The sequence below is a fragment of the Symsagittifera roscoffensis genome, chromosome 2 (assembly GCF_963678635.1).
Source record: "Symsagittifera roscoffensis chromosome 2, txSymRosc1.1, whole genome shotgun sequence".
NCBI classification, from domain to species: Eukaryota; Metazoa; Xenacoelomorpha; order Acoela; family Convolutidae; genus Symsagittifera; species Symsagittifera roscoffensis.
Genome location: NC_087063.1, coordinates 78217795 through 78240358, shown reverse-complemented (window position 1 = coordinate 78240358; position 22564 = coordinate 78217795). Strand labels below are relative to the sequence as shown.

Genomic DNA, 22564 nt, shown 5'->3' with positions numbered 1-22564 from the left:
TCAGTGTCATCTCAAGAAGTTTGGAGACACATCGAAAGATATTCAAATTATAAGACAAATTGCTCTCTTTTTTTGATAGTTCGCATAATTTTGTTCTAACACGCATCTATTTTATTACTTTTGAGAAGATTTTGTACTGTGTAGTAGTAATATTCACCAGAATAGATTGAACTTAAATATCAGCATTTAAAAAAGTCAATACTAACACAACTTTGTTAGATTCTTCTGGGTCTGAGCTACTGGAACGTTCTTAGAGTCGGACGACCACCCGTATTGACCCGTTTAAACTACCTCGACCTCTTAAAAATCGAATTTTTTCAAAAGCGGGAAGCAATTATTTTCTACTACTTTTGACAATATGGACAGTTTTTGTTTACCTCTGTATAATAATTTTCTTGCTAAGCTCATTTTTGCTTGATTGAGAAGATTTTGAAGAAATTCTCGACCCCACTATGGCTGAAGAACTATTTCTGAGTGAACTACATAACGGGAGTGATGAAATTTCGGCACAAGTTGAAGAAAAACAGCCGTTGAATTGTCCCGAAAATGAGGAGAGAAGGAATGATTTTTCGCAGCTGAGAAGGATGGCAGTTGTCGCAGTGGTGGCTGCATTGGCTATCTTGGAGGGCGCCTGTATGTCGCTTCCTGGTCCCTTTTTTCCTCCAGATGGCAAAAATCACGGTAGAGAGTTTTTTTATTCGTATTTTGCCTAGCTGTCCAATTTTAAAGTAATTTAATTAAATTTTACTTGAACTTTAAAATATTTATTTTCTTGTCATAAATTGAGATTTACATAAAATACTGAAACAAGACTTTGAAACTGAGTCAAGAAAAAAGCTTTACCTGAATCGTTCTTCAGAGATGAACCCAAAAAGACTTTGAAACTGAGTCAAGAAAAAAGCTTTACCTGAATCGTTCTTCAGAGATGAACCCAAAAAAAACTTTGAAACTGAGTCAAGAAAAAAGCTTTACCTGAATCGTTCTTCAGAGATGAACCCAAATCTGAAACTGAAACGGTAAACATTTTCTAGCCCGGCTCGAAAAACCGCGACTGACTTTCAGACTATCAAATTTTAGCCGATGTTAATTCTGCGACGGAAAGCTCATAGTCTGTACAGGCTTTTATAGGCGCCGATGAAGTCTTAAATTTTATAGGCGCGGATGAAGTCTTAAATTTTATAGGCGCGGATGAAGTCCTAAATTTAATCGCGGTATAATTTGGGAAAGAATCGCGATAAAATTTCATGGTTAGCCGACCAAAAATGGATGATGTAAAATTGTAACTTTGGGTGAAAAAGGTCGACTTCTTGAGCAGAAGGAAAAAAATACCCCCGCCCCCTAAATCCAACGCTGATCTTAGAACCGAAATTAGGCATTTAGGTAGACGTTTTGCGTCAATTTTCTCTCCAAAAATTTAAAAATTGGCTGCTAAAACGATGAAAATGGTACAAAATTGATCACATATATATACCTATATCATACTTGAACTTAAACAAAAAAAAACAGCCTTTTTAAGGATCCAGTTTAGAAAAAAACCCTGCCCAAGAAAAGGAAAAAATAATAAACAATCACTGAGAGTAACAACTGGTTTTTTAGATTCTTATTCTGCAATAAAAGTACAAATATTATGGCTATTTCATTGATATTTCTATTTAGGCCTGACACAGTCACAGATTGGAGTTGTAGCTGGATCGCTGGACGTATCTTGCCTCTTCTGTTCATTTTTAGTTGGCAGCCTCACAAATCCAGCTAACGTCAAATTCGTCTCAATCACGGGCACTTTGCTGTGCTCACTAACAATAGCAAGTTTCGGGCTCTTGAATTTCATGCCCGGCTCTGGGCTTTACTTTTTCTTATGTGTGATTACAAGAGCCATTAACGGCGCTGGTGTTGCTATGACATACGCAATGTTGAATCCGATTCCTGTGAAGTGCTTTCCTGAAAAAGCTGGACTTATGGCCGGCATTATTCAGACCTGTTTCGGTCTTGGCATGTTTTCGGGACCTATTGTAGGAAGCGTCCTGATTCCTGTGGGAGGATACTCAGCTCCTTTTTTATTTGCAGGAGTAACCGAAGCTTTGTTTTCATTAATTGCCTATTTCGTTTTTCCTCCAGATGAAAATTCAACAGAAAAAGACAAAAACAAACAGTCAGGCGACTTTTTGAAGTTTCTTGGAACTTCTTCAGCAATGAGTGTCATAGTTCCTTCGGTTGTCGTGTTTTTTATGTCGGGCTTCCGAGATGCAGCTTACTCGCTTCACTTTCACGAGGCCATTGGAATTGACTTGCACAGTATGGGATTTGTGTTCGTGCCCAGTGCCATCGCCGAAGCAACCGCAGGTAAGTGTCAGTTTAATACCATTAAAAGCTGGTAACGAAAAGGTTTTTTGAACGACACTAACATTTCAAATGAAAGTTATCTTCGTTCAACGCCTTGAAAAGAGTTATATATATTTTCACAAATTTATTGGACAACGTTTCAGTTTTTGAAATAAATCTGACTCCATAAATATAACTTATTCAAAATAGCTCTGTGAAAATTTGCGCTGGACATTTTGTCGGCGTTTTCTGCATTTTTGTCTGGAAAATTTTATGGCATATTTTTGTTGAATGGAAATTTTTTTTTCAGATGTTATCTTGAAATAAGGCAAAAAATGATTTCTACACATTTAAAAACCGTCGTCAAAAAAACAAACACTCTAAAATGCAATAGTATTTGACCAATTAAACTGCTCAAGGTAATCAGTATTACCAAGAGTTTGGCACAAAATTAAATTTGAGCATAGATTCCTATTTCCGTTTAACAATTTTTTGAGCGACAAAATTTCAGTTTTTTGAAATTTTTTATGTTAAACGACTCTACATGATGTTGATTTCCACACAGTTAAAAACCGTCGACAAAAAACTAAACAACCTAAAATGCAATAGTATTTGACCAATTAAAATGCTCAAGATAATCAGTATTGCCTACAGTTTGGCATTAAATTAAACTTGAGCATAGATTCCCGTTTCCGTTAGACAATTTTTGGAGCGAAAAATCTTCAGTTTTTGAAATATTTCATGTTGAATGACTTCTGAGTCTTTTTACGGAAAATAAAAAGGTAAAGTTACAAAAAACATTACTTTTGAATCGGAAACAACTGATTATTCATATGTAGTAGATTGATAATTTTTTATGTCTATTCTGTGCCGGAATAAATTTATGATGCATAAAATTTTTCATTTCTATTTTAACATAAAATCTGCTGATAACTTGAATTGAGGGAAACTACTTGCGTGTCGTAAATAATATTTTCCTAGACGCTAAGAACATAATTTTGTACCATAAAATCTGCTGATAACTGGCTTAAAATAGATTTGAGGCAAACTAACTGCGTGTCGTAAATAATATTTTAATAGACGCTAAGAACATATTTTTGTACTCGGCATAGCATGTGCAGTGAGTGTTTGAAAAAAAAAACCAATTTGAACTCATTTTTTTAATTTTGAAAGAGTTGTGTAAATTTTTTAACAAGGTTTTCGAAAACTGATATAATTACATTTAATGGTTGTCGATCATTTAAGGTTTCACCCTAATAGGGTGAGTCTTTTTTAAATTTTTATTTTTCTTATTTGCTTGAAACTGATCTGACTGTCCATTGAGGCAAACTACTTGGGTGTCGTAAATGATTTTTTACAAGACACTTAGAACAAATTTTTGTGTTTTTTGTACTCGGCATAGCATATGCGGTGAGTGCTTGAAAAAAAACCGAAATGATTCCTTGTTTTAATTTTGAAAATATTGTACAATTTTAACAAGGTTTTCGAAAACTGATTTAAATACCTTTAACGGTTGTCGGATCAATAAAAACTTCACCTTAATATGTTGATTCTTGTTTAAATCTTTACTTTTCTTATATGCTTGAAATTGATCTGACTGTCCATTGAGGCAAACTACTTGCGTGTCGTAAAAAATATTTTACTAGATGCTAAGAACATATTTTTGTACTCGGTATAGTGTGTGCAGTGACTGATTGAAAAAAAGTAACCGAAATGAACTCATTATTTAACTTTGAAAAAATTGTACAATTTTTTCACACGGTTTTCGAAAACTGATTTTTATACATTTAACGGTTGTCGATCAATTAAGGTTTCAACCTATATGGTGAGTCTTTTTTAAATTTTTAGTTTTTTTATTTGCTTGAAAATGATCTGAATATTCATGGAGAAGCTAGCTAAAATAAACAACTGCTCACATATCAGATATCTGGGCAAAGCTCAGAATGTCCGGCTCTGTTTTAAGGACAATTAAACAACTTTTGTTTAAAAAAATGACACAAATAGTTTCCATTTTTTTTCTTTTGTTTATCCCTTAAAGGGATGTATTTAGTGTCTTCTATCCTATTAACACAACAAATTGAAATGTCTCGGCTCCAAGTGAAACATATTTAACCGCCGCTTACGCGTGCTGTAAGAGCATGCATAATTGAATAATTGAAAGAAAAGTCTCAATTTTCAATAATTGATTGTTCCTACTTTCAAAAAAAGTTCGAAAAATGTTTGTTCCTAGTTTTTCCCCCACACGCTAAGATCAAAAGCAAAGAGATGTATTATTGAACCACCGCTCACTCGTGTTACAAGAACGTAAATTGTTGCTGGTTAATTACCCCAAACTGGCCAATTTATCAGTGTTTAAACTACTTTAATTTTCCGAAAAATTTCTCAAAGCTGAAATATTTTATAATAATTGAGCTAAGACAACAATTTTTTTTTGAGATGGTAAAGAAACATTCTGTTAAAAGGCTGAATTAAAAATTTGAGTCAATTAGGATTTCACCTCAATATAGTGAGTCTTGTTCAAATCTTTAGTTTTGTTATTTGCTTGAAATTGATCTGATTGACCGTTGAGGCAATTTAATTGCGTGTCGTAAATAAAATTTCAATAGACGCCAAGAACATATTTTTGTACTCGGCATAGCGTGTGCAGTGAGTGTTTAAAAAAAACTGACATGAACTCATGTTTTTTTAACTTTGAAAATATTGTACAATTTGTTAACAAGATTTTCGAAAACTGATTTAAATACCTTTAACGGTTGTCGGATCAATAACAACTTCACCTTAATATGTTGATTCTTGTTTAAATTTTTAGTTTTCTTATTTGCTTGAAATTGATCTGACTGTCCATTGAGGCAAACTACTTGCGTGTCGTAAAAAATATTGTAATAGACGCTAAGAACATATTTTTGTACTCGGTATAGTGTGTGCAGTGACTGTTTGAAAAAAAGTAACCGAAATGAACTCATTTTTTAATTTTGAAAAAATTGTACAATTTTTTCACAAGGTTTTTGGAAACTGATTTATATACATTTAACGGTTGTCGATCAATTATGGTTTCAACCTATATGGTGAGTCTTTTTTAAATTTTTAGTTTTTTTATTTGCTTGAAAATGATCTGAATATTCATGGAGTAGCTAGCTAAAATAAACAACTGCTCACATATCAGATATCTGGGCAAAGCTCAGAATGTCCGTCTCTGTTTTAGGGACAATTAAACAACTTTTGTTTGATAAAAGAGACTACAAATTTTCCATAATTTTCTTTGGTTTATCCCCTAAAGGGATGTATTTAGCGTCTTCTCTCCTAATAATACGACAATTGAAATGCCTCAGCTCAATGTGAAACGTATTTAAACGCTGCTTACGCGTGCTCAAAGAGCCTGCATAATTGAATAATTGAAAGAAAAGTCTTTGATTTCTACACATTTAAAAACCGTCGTCAAAAAAGTAAACACGCTAAAATGCAATAGTATTTGACCAATTAAATTGCTCAAAATAATCAGTATTACCAAGAGTTTGGCACAAAATTAAATTTGAGCATAGATTCCTATTTCCGTTTAACAATTTTTTGAGCGACAAAATTTCAGTTTTTGAAATACTTCATGTTGAATGACGACACGTGATGTTGATTTCTACACATTTAAAAACCGTCGTCAAAAAACTAAACAACCTGAATTGCAAGAGTTTTTGAACAATTAAACTGCTCAAGGTAATCAGTTTGGCATTAAATTAATTTTGAGCATTGATTACCATTTTGTTTGAAAATTTTTGGGGCGGCAAATCTTTAGTTTTTGAAATATTTCATGTTGAATGACTTCTGAGTCTTTTTACGGAAATTAAAGAAGGTACAGTTACAAAAAATCTTTATTTTTGATTCGGAAACAATTGATTATTTAATATATAACAGGTTGATGTTTTTTATGTGTTTTCTGTGCCGGAATAAATTTATGATGCCTAAAAGTTTTCATTTATCATGTAACATAAAACCTGCTGATAACTGGCTTAAAGTTGAATTGAGGCAAACTACTTGCGTGTCGTAAAAAATATTTTAATAGACGCTAAGAACCTATTTTTAGTACTCGGCATAGCATGTGCAGTGAGTGTTTAAAAAAATTGAATAGGACTCATTTTTTCAATTTCAAAAAAAATTGTACAATTTGTTAACAAGGTTTTCGAAAACTGATGTAAATACTTTTAAGGGTTGTCGGATCAATTAGGATTTCACCTCAATATAGTGAGTCTTGTTCAAATCTTTAGTTTTGTTGTTTGCTTCAAAATGATCTGACTGACCATTGAGGCAAACTACTTGCGTGTCGTAAAAAATATTTTACTAGATGCTAAGACATATTTTTGTACTCGGCTTAGCGTGTGCAGTGAGTGTTTGAAAAAAAAAGAAACCGAAATGAACTCATTACTTTTAATCTTGAAAAAATTGTACAATTTTTTCACAAGGTTTTTAAAAATTGATGTAAATACATAAAAATTTGTCGGATCAATTAAGATTTCACCCTAATATAGTGAGTATTGTTTATATTTTTATATTTTTTATTTGCTTGAAATTGATCTGACTGACCATGGAATATCCAAATAAAATAAAAAACTGCTCATGTATCAGATATCTGGGCAAATCCCTGATTGTTCGACTCTACTTTAACGACAATTAAACAACTTTTGTTTAAAAAAATGACACAAAAAGTTTCCATTTTTTCTTTTGTTTATCCCTTAAAGGGATGTATTTAGCGTCCTCTATCCTATTTACACAACAAATTGAAATGTCTCGGCTTCAAGTGAAACATATTTAACCGCCACTTACGCGTGCTGTAAGAGCATGCATAATTGAATAATTGAAAGAAAAGTCTCAGTTTTCAATAATTGATTGTTCCTACTTTCAAAAAAATTCGAAAAATTATTGTTCCTATTTTTCCCTCACACGCTAAGATCAAAAGCAAAGAGATGTATTATTGAACCACCGCTCACTCAAGTTACAAAAACGTAAATTGTTGCTGGTTAATTACCCCAAACTAACCAATTTATCAGTGTTTAAAGTACTTTAATTTTCCGAAACATTTATCAAAGCTGAAATATTTTATAATAATTGAGCTAAGACAACAATTTTTTTTTGAGATGGTAAAGAAACATTCTGTTAAAAACGCTGAGTTAAAAATTTGAGTCAATTAGGATTTCACCTCAATATAGTGAGTCTTGTTCAAATCTTTAGTTTTGTTATTTGCTTAAAATTGATCTGACTGACCGTTGAGGCAATTTACTTGCGTGTCGTAAATAAAATTTCAATAGACGCCAAGAACATATTTTGGTACTCGGCATAGCGTGTGCAGTGAGTGTTTTAAAAAAAACTGACATGATCTCATGTTTTTTTAACTTTGAAAATTTTTTACAATTTGTTAACAAGATTTTTGAAAACTGATTTAAGTAAATTTAACGGTTGTCGGATCACTTAAGATTTCGCCCTAATATGGTGAGTCTTGTTTATATTTTTAAATTTCTTATTTGCTTGAAATTGATCTGACTGACCATGGAGTATCTAGATAAAATAAAAAACTGCTCACATATCGGATATCTGGGCAAATCCCTGAATATCTGCCTCTACTTTAACAACAATTGAACAACTTTTATTTTAAAAAATGACAAAAAAAATTTCCATTTTTTTTCTTTTGTTTATCCCTTAAAGGGATGTATTTAGCGCCTTCTATCCTAATAATATGACAAATTGAAATGACTCAGCTCAATGTGAAACGTATTTAAATTCTGCTTACGCGTGCTCTAAGAGCATGCATAATTGAATAACTGAAAGAAAATCTTTGATTTCTACACATTTGAAAACCGTCGTCAAAAAACTGAACCTAAAATGCAAGAATATTTGACCAATTAAACTGCTCAAGGTAACCAGTATGCCAACCGTTCGGAATTAAATTAATTTTGAGCATACATTCCCATATCCGTTTGACAATTTTTTGAGCAACAAATCTTCAGTTTTTGAATTATTTCATGTTGAATGACTACACATGATGTTGATTTCTACACATTTAAAAACCGTCGTCGAAAAACTAAACAACCTAAAATGCAAGAATTTTTGAACAATTAAACTGCTCAAGGTAATCAAAAATGCCAACAGTTTGGCATTTAATTAAACTTGAGCATAGATTCCCAGTTCCGTTTGACAATTTTTGGGGCGGCAAATCTTTAGTTTTTGAAATATATCATGTTGAATGACTTCTGAGTCCTTTTACGAAATTAAAGAAGGTTTAGTTACAAAAAATCATTGTTTTTGAATCGGAAACACCTGATTATTCAATATCTAGCAGATTGAGGTTATTTTTCTTTGTGTATTCTGTGCCTGAATAAATTTATGATGCCTGAAATTTTTCATTTATCATGTAACATAAAATCTGCTGATAACTGGCTGAAAATTGAATTGAGGCAACCTACTTGCGTGTCGTAAATAATATTGTAATAGACGCTAAGAACATATTTTTGTACTCGGCATAGCATGTGCAGTGAGTGTTTGAAAAAAAAACCGAAATGAACTCAATTTTTAATTTTGAAAAAACTGTACAATTTAACAAGGTTTTTGAAAACTGATATAAATACATTTAAGGGTTGTCGGATCAACTAAGATTTCACCCTAATATAGTGAGTCTTGTTCAAATCTTTAGTTTTCTTATATGCTTGAAATTGATCTGACTGACCATTGAGGCAAACTACTTGCGTGTTGTAAATAAAATTTCAATAGACGCTAAGAACTCATTTTTGTACTAGGCATAGCATGTGCAGTGAGTGTTTGAAAAAAAAATGAAATGAACTGTACAATTGTACAATTTGTTAACAAGGTTTTCGAAAAATGATTTAGATACTTTTAATGGTTTTCAGATCAATTAAAATTTCTCGTCGGATCAATATGATGAGTCTTGTTTTGGTTTTCTTATTTGCCTGAAATTGATCTGACTGACCCTGGACTAGCTAGCTAAAATAAAAAAATGCTCAAATATCAGATATCAGGGCAAAGCCCTGAATGTCCGACTCTACATTAAGGACAATTAAACAATTTTTGTTTGAAAAAAGTGACAATTTTTTTTCCATCTTTTCTTTAATTTATTCCACGAAGGGATGTATTTAACACTACTAACCCTATATTTAATCCTATTAACACGACCAGTTGAAATGTCTCAGCTCCAAGTGAAACATATTTAACCGCCGCTTACGCGTGCTGTAAGAGCATGCATAATTGAATAATTGAAAGAAAAGTCTCAATTTTCAATATTTGATTGTTCCTACTTTCAACAAAAGTTCGAAAAAAATGTTGTTCCTATTTTTTCCCTCACACGCTAAGGTCAAAAGCAAAGAGATGTATTATTGAACCGCCGCTCACACGTGTTACAAGAACGTAAATTGTTAGTGGTTAATTACCCCAAATTGGCCAATTTATCAGTGTTTAAACTACTTTAATTTTCCGAAAAATTGATCAAAGCTGAAATATTTTATAATAATTGAGCTAAGACAACAATTTTTTTTGAGATGGTATAGAAACATTCTGTTAAAAACGCTGAGTTAAAAAGTCAGCAATTGACTAAATAATAAAAAAAACACCCCAAGCATAAAAAGTTAGAATTTTCTTCGAACGTCGGATCAATAAATAATTGAAAAATGAGACTTTTCTCACAACCCTGCTGAACCGATTGATCGATTTTGCAGATGCAGATCGAATTACAAATTTAAAGGCTGGAATATAATTTCTCCTTTTAGCCCATTCGACGCATTTTTGCGTGGAAAAATGAAGTTCAAATTTACTGAAAAAGGCCGGAATTTACTGAATGAAAAAATAAAAATTTGTTGTTAGAAAAAAACTAATGCAAATCATAAACTCTAATTTTGGCAGGTGCTGTCGTTGCTATTCTGGTTGACCAGGGATGGGGAATTGGGGCAGTACTCTTTTCGCAGATAGTCACAACTCTGACTGCATTTGCGATGTTCCTGCCATACTTCTTACCCAAACTCGAAACAACGGCTTGGGCGGTTCTTATTTTAGTAGTAAACGGGCTATCGATGGATGCGCTTGTCAACCCTTGTTACCTCCTAATTCAAACAATTGCAATAAAACGCGGAGCACAAAGTATTGACCAAGTACGAACATTTGGATCCATGAGTTTCATTATTGTTATGTCATCCGGGAGAATTTTAGGAGCTTCTGTTTTCGGTGGATTCTTGAATGAGCACTTAGGATTTTATTTCACAAGTTTGATCTACTCCGTGTTTGCAGTGATAACTTCGACATGGCACGTTATCTTCCTGGCACGAAATGGTCTCCTAGGCAAACTGTATTATCCAACAGCTCTAAGCAATTAGCTCGTACGATTTAGTTTTTGATAGAAAAAAACCATATAGCAGAGAACAGGGGTGGATCTAGAGTTTTCTCAAGTGAGGGGGGGGGGGGGGGTTGTAATCATTTTGGAACCTTTTGCCGACTTTTTATAGGTCGACTAAATTGATTTTCCGAGCGCTCGCAGAACAGTACAAAGATCCTATTTTCACAAACTGTTTTCCGTCGCAGGAAAAAAAAACAGGTCAAAATGACATTTTTGGTCACTTTTTGGAAGAAGTCGCTTGGCCAAAGAGAGCGTCCGCCACCCCTCCCCCATCCCTAACCTGAATCCGCCCCTGGCAAGAATAAAATTTAGTTTTTGGTTTTGTTGAGCCATGTCTATACGCATCCTTACAAAAATAGTAATAATTATAATTATAGTAGTTTTTATAATTAGAATATATTGATTGTGTTTCTATCATGCCAAAAGGTAAGGTATGAGAATCTATATTCTATAATCCGAATGGATTGGTAAACTGATTACTCACGCATGCGTAGAGACAGGTGAACGATATCTGCTTGTTCCAATTGACTGAGAGCAGTAGCTTTTAATCATGACCCCTTGGAACAAATTTGAAAAATAAAGTCCCCCAGGATAAGATTTTTTGAAGACCACGTTAGCGTCTCAGTTTAGTTGTCAAAAAATCTTGCTCTAAAAGTTGTTCTCATCCCCCTTGTTCGGAAATTCTTTTCCAAGTTCTCCCTGATTTTCCAACTCGTCATCTTCTTCTTGATTTTCCTGATTATTGTTCTTCGCTTGCATGGTGTTGTCCTGTTTCTGCTTTTGTTTCTTCATTTTTCGTGGCTTGTTTGTTTTCTGCGTCTATTACCAAGAGCACTCTTATTTTACGACTAGTAAAAGGCGAAAATAAATTGAACACGTCTACTTTTCTGCTGCCAGTTTTGGTTATATAGCCTCAAAGAGTTTTACTCACGCTTAATTTCCGGTGATTTTTCGCATTTTGTAGATTAGGCTTTTTTAACCCATTTTGTAGATAAGGCATTTTTATATTTGAATTTCCTCCTTGCTTTTCGGTAGGTGAGTCAACTCCGAACCGTTTTTAATGGTTGCGTTGTCGGCTTCGTTTCGAATGCATTGATTGGAACTGGGTTTTCTAGCGCTCCTGCAAGGGCACTCATGCAATTTTCTAGCACTCCTGCAATTTTTGAGTGAAATTCGAGTGATACTGTGGCTTTGAGTGACATTTGAGGTGGTGTTTTCCTTGTCTCCATCTGTTTCAGTGATGGTGCCGTGTTTTCGGAGGTTGAAACCCAGTCTCCACTTGAAATAACTGTTGGTTTCGAGTCTAATTGTACTTTCGGTGAATTTTTGGGAAGCGGGGTTTTCAAGCGGATTTGCATTCCCCTTGACGGCGTCTTTGCATTTGGTTTTCCTCTTGTTCTTTTTCAAGTTGGCGCCACTTTAGATTTCCTCTTTTCGAGCAATCTAGCTATTCAGTTTGTTCTTTTTGGGTCAGCTTCTTTGGAAAGCTTCATATATCATATTTTTGAATATCGCGTTTCTGAGCGCGTGCGGCTGCTCGACGTCTAATAAACGCAAACATGATCCTGTTCTTCTTGCGGGTTTATACGCAACATAATTGCTTATCCGCGAAAGCCTGCTTGGTTTGTAGATTTCCGGGCTGTGAACAAAAAGAAATTCGCTATTACTTAGAAGCCGTGGATTGTTATCCAATGCCTGTCAGCAAGCTGTATGAGGAGTGTCTGTTAAATTTTTTCTTCTGTTGTTTTTTCCTTTTTTTTTCACTTTCCTTGCAATGTGTACTGTTTTTCTTGATACTCGCTTCATCAACTTCCCTACAACTTTATCTACCTTTGATTGTACTCTTTCGTATTTACGTTTGATGATTAGTGTTCTTTAGTTGAAGCTTGTCTAGGTTTAACAGATGTCCTTTTGTAGGGGTTTCACACCTGTTTGTGTCGTAGTGGCTGGTGTTGTGGCTGTATTGGTCATTTCTGTGATTTTTCCGCTGTTCGTCTCTTTTTCACAGTTTCGTGTTGGGACCATCTTTGTAGTTTATGCATTACATCCGCCCGCTTGAAATGGTGGGTGCATCTAAATTTGGATTGTTTACAATTTTCCAAAAAAAGCTGTTTGGTGAGCTTGTTGTTGCTATGTTAAAAGATGTTCTGTTTGTTTTTCGTCCATTGTGGGCCTCAAAAGTTGATATTTTGATAGTCCACTTTGAATTACTCATAGTATTTTTAAGCATTCAGCTCGGAAAGTCTGCGCTTGATTGCAACTTAAATTTTTGGAGCCCCGGTACTTATTATACTTTGCTCTATGCAATGAGAACAATTCTGGACAATCGATACTAAAAACCGACGAATGTGAAGAAACAGGATGAGATCGCATAGGTTAAGCAAAATGACTGATCCTAGATTCATCATGTGAACGCCATCGAGCACAGTCTCGTGCAGTTTTGTGGTTAGTACTACTTTTGAGTTGTTTAGTAGGCAGTCCTCCCTCACATGAAGTTGATCCGTGAGATGTACCAATATGCTTCATATGCGCTTTATAGTGCCTCCCGATCTATTGCGGACCAAAATATATTTTCAGTCCCTTCGGGTTGCTTCTGCTATAAAAATCAGTCCCAATTTTGCACAAAGTTTTATTGTAGAATAAAACTTTGTGCAAAGAGCTGCGTGTTTTTTTTTTTCAATTTCTGTTCCGGTGCTTTTTTCACTCAAAAACTATGTTTGCTGTTATCATCTCATGACTGATTTCGAGTTGTTGTTTGGCTTCGTCATTATTGATAGATCTCCACTGGGCGCTGCTTCTTGAACTGTACTTTGTGTTGGATATACTCTGCTTACAGAGTACTCATATAACTCGTTCAACTCAATTGTCATTTTCGTCTGGCTTTCTAATTCATGATTCGTAGTTGCTGCTAGTATTTCTGATTAAACGTTTTATAGCTTGGATTTCCGTTTGAATTGTTTTGCTCGATTCTAAATGCTTATTTGTTGTTGTTGTTGTGTTGGATGAGGCTAACCTCTCGTATGATCTTATCGTGGCTCGCATCTCTGTCTGATTCACCCGGTCATCTCCTTTCGCTAATGTCTTTGTACGATTTTCTTGTTTGTTTTTTTTTGTTATTTTTTTGCCCTAATTTTTAATTTTCTCGCGCTTTTGAGCTGGAATGCTCCTTTGAAACTCTTATAGTTGTTACGGCTTCTCATGTGTGATTGGTTGCGATTTTAATTATAGTTAGAATGAGATTTATCATTTTTTTCCGGGCAGAAGCTTAGGCAAGCGAGTGATTTTTTTTCTGTTCGACTGCTTTTGTGTTCTCCGGAATCTTTGAATTTCGATTGAGCTTTCATTTGCCTTATTTGCGTTCTTTCTTTTTCTGCAGGCATGGTTTGGTGCGCGTTCTTTTTGCCTAAACTATTTAGGACGAGAGCTGTCAACCATTTCAAGATTCGAACTGAGCAACGAAATTGGCTCCACAAAGTCTTCCTTGTCGTACTCTGGGGGTAAAGCTAATCCAACAATAATTTGCGACATACAGTTCCATGTTTTTCCCACCAAAGGTTTGATATCGAAACTGAAATGCATTGCATTAATCGGTCAATCCACCTTGTGAGCCTTCTGCGACTAGTTGTTGATCTTTCGCCCGATTAATGCACTCACTGATTAAAGTTTGATGAAATTGGATGACGGTGGAAAGTTTTCCATACTACCATTCGTTGAAACGTTTGGTTGCCAACACCATCCCTAGTAGCTCCCATCCATTTATCGAGTATTTCTGTTCTAAAGAGTTTAGAAATCTCAGTTTTATGCTATTGCTACTCAGCCCATTCCGACGAACTGTTAAAGTGCTGCTCCATGTCCGGGAGTTGATGCGTCGTCGACCACGCGGGCCTCAAGGTTTTCGTCAAAGTGTTTGTTTTTCTGATTTTTTTGTACTAATTTTAATATGTTCTCGAATGAAGTTGTGTGTTATGTTTTCCAACCCCAATGAATTGTTCTTTTTTATTTAAGAAATGACCTTAAAGCATCAATGATAATCTCGCATTAGATTTCGCTCCTCTATTTCGTCTTTCGGGAATAAAGCCATCTTTATGATGGTTTCCCGCTTAGATTATTCCAATGGTGGCTCTGCTGATGCTTGTTGCCAAATCGGCGCGCTTTTCACCGTTAAGCAGAAACAGTGTTGATTGCAAACTATTGAAAAGAAAAACTTCTCTATGATTTTGATCGTGTCGTCAGTGAATTTCAGTTGCCAGGTTTTTTTTTGCTGCTGGCTCCAGCAAAAAGAAACGTTTTTTGATTTCATTTTTATTTTTCTAGGAAAATTTATATATAAAAAACCGATTTGAACGTAACTTTTCCTTGGGATACTTTTCATATTTGTCGTATCTTGCTTTTTTGAATACCAAGTAACCAACTTGCTTTTTATCCAGTTTAAGATCATGATTGATTTGATTATTCATTCTTTTTGTCAGGCGTTTGTATGATTGTTTTTTTTTGAAAAAAAAAGATAAAACAAATCTTTTAAGGGTCTTAAGTTAGCTGAAATTTTTTTTTAATTTGTCCGGAAGTTGATTTTACCTGGCTGAATTTTATTCTTTTCATTGCTGAAAGTTATTTTTACCTTGGTCGAAAGCTTTTTTCTTCAATTTCTGTTCAAAAAACCTGTTACATTTTTTCCAACGGCTAGGCATAGATTAAATTGTTTTGTCCGCTTCTTCCAAAGTCAGTTTGTCGAATTTTTTGAGTTTTGATTTGTAGATGTTGTTTCTTCTTCGCCAAATTTTCTTTTGATTGTTTTGCTCCACTTTAGTTTTTTCCCGTTATTGGGTATTGGAGTTAACAATTTTTCGATTTTTTGTTGCCGTTGGTTGAGGGTGGTATCGTTTTATCGAGTATATTCTGAAAAGGTTTTTTCCTTGACTATGATCCGTAATTGAGTAAGATCGCTCCAATCTTTCCACAAAACTTGGTTGTCCAGAGGGTGGTTCTGTCGAAATCAAGCCATTACCTTCACATTTGACCCATCGTTTTTTGACTGTTCATTACGAGTCCAAACTGTACATTTTTGTGAATTGTAAGTGAATTCCGCAACAAATGGCGCTCCCTTTTTCTCATTTTGTTCTTTCATTTATACTTTGATCGTTCCGTCAAAATTTTCACATGTTTAAAGACTTGTCTGTGGAGTCCAGGAACATACCTACGCAAAATTGTGCACAGTTTGGCCTCGTAATGTTGAGATAAATTGTTCGTTCTTCTGTTACAAGTAAAAGTATTTAAAATACTGAAAGCTGAATGGATTTTGAAATTAGCAAAGCGCAATACTGTCAGTGCTCAAGTTAAGAAGAGAGTACAAATTGAGATCTATCACAGAACGGTTTGCTATGGTCAGAATTTTTCTGGTAAAACAGTTGAAGAAAACGACTTTGCAAAATAGGCTAAAAAAGTTCAAGCTCTTTTGCCAATACTTTTTTAATGGTCGTTACTTACGCATCTGCTTGATATAGTTGATTACCATTAGAGCCGACTTCATTAGCTCTTTTTCTATTTACGTATGTTTGCCAATTTGAAAAAACTAGAATCTTTTTAATTTTGTTTAACAAAAAAAGCTCTTTCCCATTCATCATATTATGAGATCCAGTTCTGCTTTTTTCTAGCGTTAAACCTATGGATTGAACGTATTCAATCACCCTTTTTACCTTGTTGGTTGAATGTGAAGTTGATATGCAGTTCCTCTTTTCTACTCCTCTTCTTAACATTGAGCGTTGAGAAAAAGATAGGAAATTTTGCCCAACAACTGAAGTTCTATGTTTTCAATTCTCTTAAGGTCTATGGAGCAGTAATAACATGAAAAAATTAAATGTAAAAAAAAATAAAATGATATTTTTTATTTGAGCTTTTTCGTGAAAATCATCAGCCTTCATTGTCTTTGTACGATTTTCTTGTTTGTTTTTTTTTTTGTTATTTTTTTGCCCTAATTTTAAATTTTCTCGCGCTTTTGAGCTGGAATGCTCCTTTGAAAATCTTATAGTTGTTACGGCTTCTCATGTGTGATTGGTTGCGATTTTAATTATAGTTAGATTGAGATTTATCGTTTTTTTTCGGGCAGAAGCTTAGGCAAGCGAAAGATTTTTTTTCTGTTCGACTGCTTTTGTGTTCTCCGGAATCTTTGAATTTCGATTGAGCTTTCATTTGCCTTATTTGCGTTCTTTCTTTTTCTGCAGGCATGGTTTGGTGCGCGTTCTTTTTGCCTAAACTATTTAGGACGAGAGCTGTCAACCATTTCAAGATTCGAATTGAGCAACGAAATTGGCTCCACAAAGTCTTCCTTGTCGTACTCTGGGGGTAAAGCTAATCCAACAATAATTTGCGACATACAGTTCCATGTTTTTCCCACCAAAGGTTTGATATCGAAACTGAAATGCATTGCATTAATCGGTCAATCCACCTTGTGAGCCTTCTGCGACTAGTTGTTGATCTTTCGCCCGATTAATGCACTGATTAAAGTTTGATGAAATTGGATGACGGTGGAAAGTTTTCCATACTACCATTCGTTGAAACGTTTGGTTGCCAACACCATCCCTAGTAGCTCCCATCCATTTATCGAGTATTTCTGTTCTAAAGAGTTTAGAAATCTCAGTTTTATGCTATTGCTACTCAGCCCATTCCGACGAACTGTTAAAGTGCTGCTCCATGTCCGGGAGTTGATGCGTCGTCGACCACGTCAAAGTGTTTGTTTTTCTGATTTTTTTTGTACTAATTTTAATATGTTCTCGAATGCAGTTGTGTGTTATGTTTTCCAACCCCAATGAATTGTTCTTTTTTTATTTAAGAAATGGCCGTAAAGCATCAATGATAATTTCGCATTAGATTTCGCTCCTCTACTTCATCTTTTGGGAATATAGCCATCTTTATGATGGCTTCTTGCTGAGATCATTCCTTCCAAGTGTGGCTCTGCTGACGCTTGTTGCCAAATCGGGGCGCTTTTCAGTGGCTCAGTAAGTTTTTATATCCAATTGGCTGAGCCATGTCATATGGTAAGGTATTCCATAATCCGAATGGATTGGTAAACTGAGAAGTCACGCATGCGCAGAAATGACTGAACGATATATGTTAATAATAACAACTGACTAAAAGCCGTAGTTTTCAATCGCGCACACAGATTCATCAAAATAAGTAAAGATCATTGGACCAGTATAAATATGACATTGATTCATATTGGTACATAAGTTTGAAATTCCTACCGGATGCTATGTCACATCAAAGTTTCCGATGCTTTTGTCGCAGTTTTGGAAAACAAGCTAACACTAAAATTTTCTACCAACAAATGTCTCGCAATATGATTAAAAACTGTCCAGGCCAGGGAAATAAAGAATATATTTATTCTAAAAAGTGTATGTTTTTGGTTGCAGGAATTTATTCGTTCAATATTTCTAGTGAAGCCCAAGGATTGTTTAGTGTTTTTGTGATAATTGCCTTGATGTCATCCTATACAGCTGTAGAGCTCAAAAATTGATATAGAAGTTTCAACTTATAAACTTTTGGATCTTGTAAGCATTTTCTCCCCTATTGCAATAAAGGGGAAATAGTTATCAAGGTACAAAGTTCGTATGAGCTTAACTGTTCAATTCTTTTTTATAGGGGGGGGGGGGTTCGTTACGAGTTACCATAGGGGGGTAATAGTTAACAGATTCCAAAATTTTAGTGACAACGGAATCGAGATTGTTCAGTGACTTACAGGAGCTCGAAAGTTTAAAAAAGAAAAAATTTATTTCGTTCTTTGTTCCGGTAGTTTATCATTCTTGAAGTTTTTACTCTTGAGGTTCGCCGTTAAGCAGAAACAGTAAGGGTTGTGGTATTGTTGATTGCAAACTATTGAAAAGAAAAACTTCTCTATGATTTTGATCGTGTCGTCAGTGAATTTCAGTTGCCAGGTTTTTTTTTTGCTGCTGGCTCCAGCAAAAAGAAACGTTTTTTGATTTCAGTTTTATTTTTCTAGGAAAATTTATATATAAAAAACCGATTTGAACATAACTTTTCCTTGGGATACTTTTCATGTTTGTCGTATCTTGGTTTTTTGAATACCAAGTAATCAACTTGCTTTTTATCCGGTTTAAGATCATGATTGATTTGATTATTCATTATTTTTGTCAGGCGTTTGTATGATTGTTTTTTTTTCGAAAAAAAAAGATAAAACAAATCTTTTAAACAATTTTAAGGGTCTTAAGTTAGCTGAAATTTTTTTTTAGCTTGTCCGGAAGTTGATTTTACCTGGCTGAATTTTATTCTTTTCATTGCTGAAAGTTATTTTTACCTTGGTCGAACGCTTTTTTCTTCAATTTCTGTCCAAAAAACCTGTTACATTTTTTCCAACGGCTAGGCATAGATTAAATAGTTTTGTCCGCTTCTTCCAAAGTCAGTTTGTCGAATTTTTTGAGTTTTGATTTGTAGATGTTGTTTCTTCTTCGCCAAATTTTCTTTTGATTGTTTTGCTCCACTTTAGTTTTTTCCCGTTATTGGGCATTGGAGTTAACAATTTTTTGATTTTTGTTGCCGTTGGTTGAGGGTGGTATCGTTTTATCGAGTATATTCTGAAAGGGTTTTTTCCTTGACTATGATCCGTAATTGAGTAAGATCGCTCCAATCTTTCCACAAAACTTGGTTGTCCAGAGGGTGGTTCTGTCGAAATGAAGCCATTACCTTCACATTTGACCCATAGTTTTTTGACTGTTCATTACGAGTCCAAACTGTACATTTTTGTGAATTGTAAGTGGATTCCGCAACAAATGGCGCTCCCTTTTTCTCATTTTGTTCTTTCATTTATACTTTGATCGTTCCGTCAAAATTTTCACATGTTTAAAGACTTGTCTGTGGAGTCCAGGAACATAACTACGCAAAATTGTGCGTCTATCCAGTGCACAGTTTGGCCTCGTAATGTTGAGATAAATTGTTCGTTCTTCTGTTACAAGTAAAAGTATTTAAAATACTGAAAGATTAATGGATTTTGAAATTAGCAAAGCGCAATACTGTCAGTGCCCAAGTTAAGAAGAGAGTTCAAATTGAGATCTATCACAGTACGATTTGCTATGGTCAGAAATTTTCTGATAAAACAGTTGAAGAAAACGACTTTGCAAAATAGGCTAAAAAAGTTCAAGCTCTTTTGCCAATGCTTTTTTAATGGTCGTTACTTACGCATATAGTTGATTACTATTAGAGCCGACTTCATTAGCTCTTTTTCTATTTACGTATGTTTGCCAGTTTGAAAAAAATTGAATCTTTTTAATTTTGTTTAACAAAAAAAGCTCTTTCCCACTCATCATATTATGAGATCCAGTTCTGCTTTTTTTCTAGCGTTAAACCTATGGATTGAACGTATTCAATCACCCTTTTTACCTTGTTGGTTGAATGTGAAGTTGATATGCAGTTCCTCTTTTCTACTCCTCTTCCTAACATTGAGCGTTGAGAAAAATATAGGAAATTTTGCCCAATAACTGAAGTTCTATGATTTCAATTCTTTTAAGGTCTACGGAGCAGTAAAAACATGAAAAAATTAAATGTAAAAAAAAAAAAAAAATGATTTTTTTTATTTGAGCTTTTTCGTGAAAATCATCACCCTCACGCCATATTCATTGAATGTATAATTTCGCTCTTGTAACAAATCAAATATGGCAAACAAGCTTCGTTTAACTTATTTGGAAAGAGTTCTAGGACGGATTAAATCTGCGCGTACGCATTAATAGCGCGAGATATATTACGCAAAAATTCCCCCGATTTGGCCAAATTGACAATCTATAAACCCACATAAAATTACAAAAAGGATCGCAGGTGAAATATTTTTCCAAAATTAAGCTCAAGACAACAATACTTTCTGAATGATAAAAAAATCTCGTCGAAAATGACTAGTTAAACATTCGAATTTTTACTGAAGAAAAAAAACACCCCGAGCACAAATATTCCATTACTTTCGTTACGAAAGTCGAAACAAAAATTCAAGTCATACTAGAGTGTCGTTTTGGGTTTTTGGTGTTTGTGTGTGTGTTAGTGTCTGCTTTCGACCCAAAGTCGGGTATTTGATTTCGCAGAATGTGGTTTGTGCGATTGGTATTGACTATTCTCCTACTGCTCCCCATATTTTTTTAATTTAATCATGAGTTTTTTGAATCTCCTTAAGGATGTTTTGGGAATGCAAAAACAACATTTAGGCTTCAAACATGCATTTAAAATGGACTCACTGTTAAAATAAGAAGAATGCAAAAACTTCTCAAAAAAAAAGTAAAATAATTAACCAAAAAAATGTCAAGAAATTTATCATTTTCTTTCCTTTGTTTTGTATTTCATTTTTCATTTCCATGCGTTCGTTTTTTGCACCAATGACATTTCTATATGCAAACTTGATGCTCAATTATAGCCCAAATACGATTAGCAGGGTGATGTAAAATCGAAATGCATATTCAGAAATGCGTAAGAGAATAATCGTACAAACTGAAAAAAAAATCATTAGGAGGCCAAACTGTGCATTTTGTGCATTGTAAGTGGATTCCGCGACATGGACACTCCCTTTGTTCTTCTTTTGTTCAGGGTACAAACTGTTCAGGGTACAAACAATAATCGTACAAACTGAAAAAAAAAAATCATTAGGAGGCCAAATTGTGCATTTTGTGCATTGTAAGCGGATTCCGCGACATGGACGCTCCCTTTGTTCTTTTTTTGTTCTTTCATTTTCTTTGATCGTTCCGACAAAATTTAAACATGTTTAAAGACGTGTCTCTGGAATCCAGGAACATACAGACACAAAATTGTGCTCCTATCCAGTGCACAGTTTGGCCTCGTAATGATAATCATTTGTTAAAATATACACTCTGTTGAATTTGGTTTAACAGCTCAAGGCTGTACAATTTTTCTTAAGTTTTTATCATTTAACTCCCAGAATCGTTCCTAAACTTTAAAATTTTGACTACTTTTTCATGAATACAGAACAAACCAATTGTAATGAAACTGAAACCTCTAAACAACGAACTAATGCAATTTGTTTCCGATGATTCAAGCGGAAATAGATATCAATTTTAACAGTAGAATTATTATAATTTTGGCAAGGCATGGGTCAAGTTTAAAAAAAAAGGCTCAAAAAACTTCTCAACTTTTTATATTCAAATTGATTTTTCAAGTCTTTTTGAAACACCAGAAACTTTTGTAGCAGAAATGTTTTACCTAGCGCAAACTGCTGGTTAATTGCTTAGTAATCTATCCTAAATTTATTTGTCCCACTTGAGATTGTCAAATTTCTTGAAAACATTTATTGTAAAAACAATAATTGGAAAAGGAGTATAAAATATATTAGGATGTTTAGTTGGACTTTAAACTTTACAACTTTCAATAAAATAAATTGAACAACTATGTATAGCTATTGTGGGGTATTTACACTCTTAAGTTACATTTTTAGTTATCTTTTTCCTACGATTGATGCTGATCACTCAAGTTGGATTTGTGAAAACCTGTACATGTCCCTTCTGCTAGGGAGTTGTGAAGAGTCCTCTTGGATTCTCAGGCTGGTGGTGCACTCCCTTTTGCTGGTTGCTAGGGTGATCTTTAGTTTAAATTCGTCCTAATTTTATTTTAACCTCGATTAACTAGTTTTCGAAGTCAAAAAAGAAAAATTTTGAAACTCAATTTTTTGAATTTTTTTCTAAATGTAACTTGTTGCTATGTGAGAAAAACGAAGCACTGATGATTTCATGATTTCAAGCTCGTCATTTTGCTAGTAGGCATAAGACGGCGGTCGATCTTATCCCTTAAAATGATAAAATTTCCTCCTGTTCTTTATTCCTTTTTCCTTGTAACAAAATTTGCGACAAATTTTTATTTGATTTTTCAGTT

At 34.3% G+C, this 22564-nt stretch overlaps 1 protein-coding gene across 1 annotated transcript; it reads left to right on the top strand.

The window, feature by feature from the left end:
- On the top strand, window positions 1-10753 carry LOC134839497 (MFS-type transporter SLC18B1-like). The gene is made up of 3 exons (XM_063855072.1): window positions 1-681; window positions 1657-2340; window positions 10210-10753. Exons 1-3 carry the CDS (start codon window positions 453-455, stop codon window positions 10674-10676), a joined length of 1380 nt encoding a protein of 459 aa, XP_063711142.1. The 5' UTR covers window positions 1-452; the 3' UTR covers window positions 10677-10753.
- Window positions 10754-22564: the final 11811 nt, after the last annotated feature.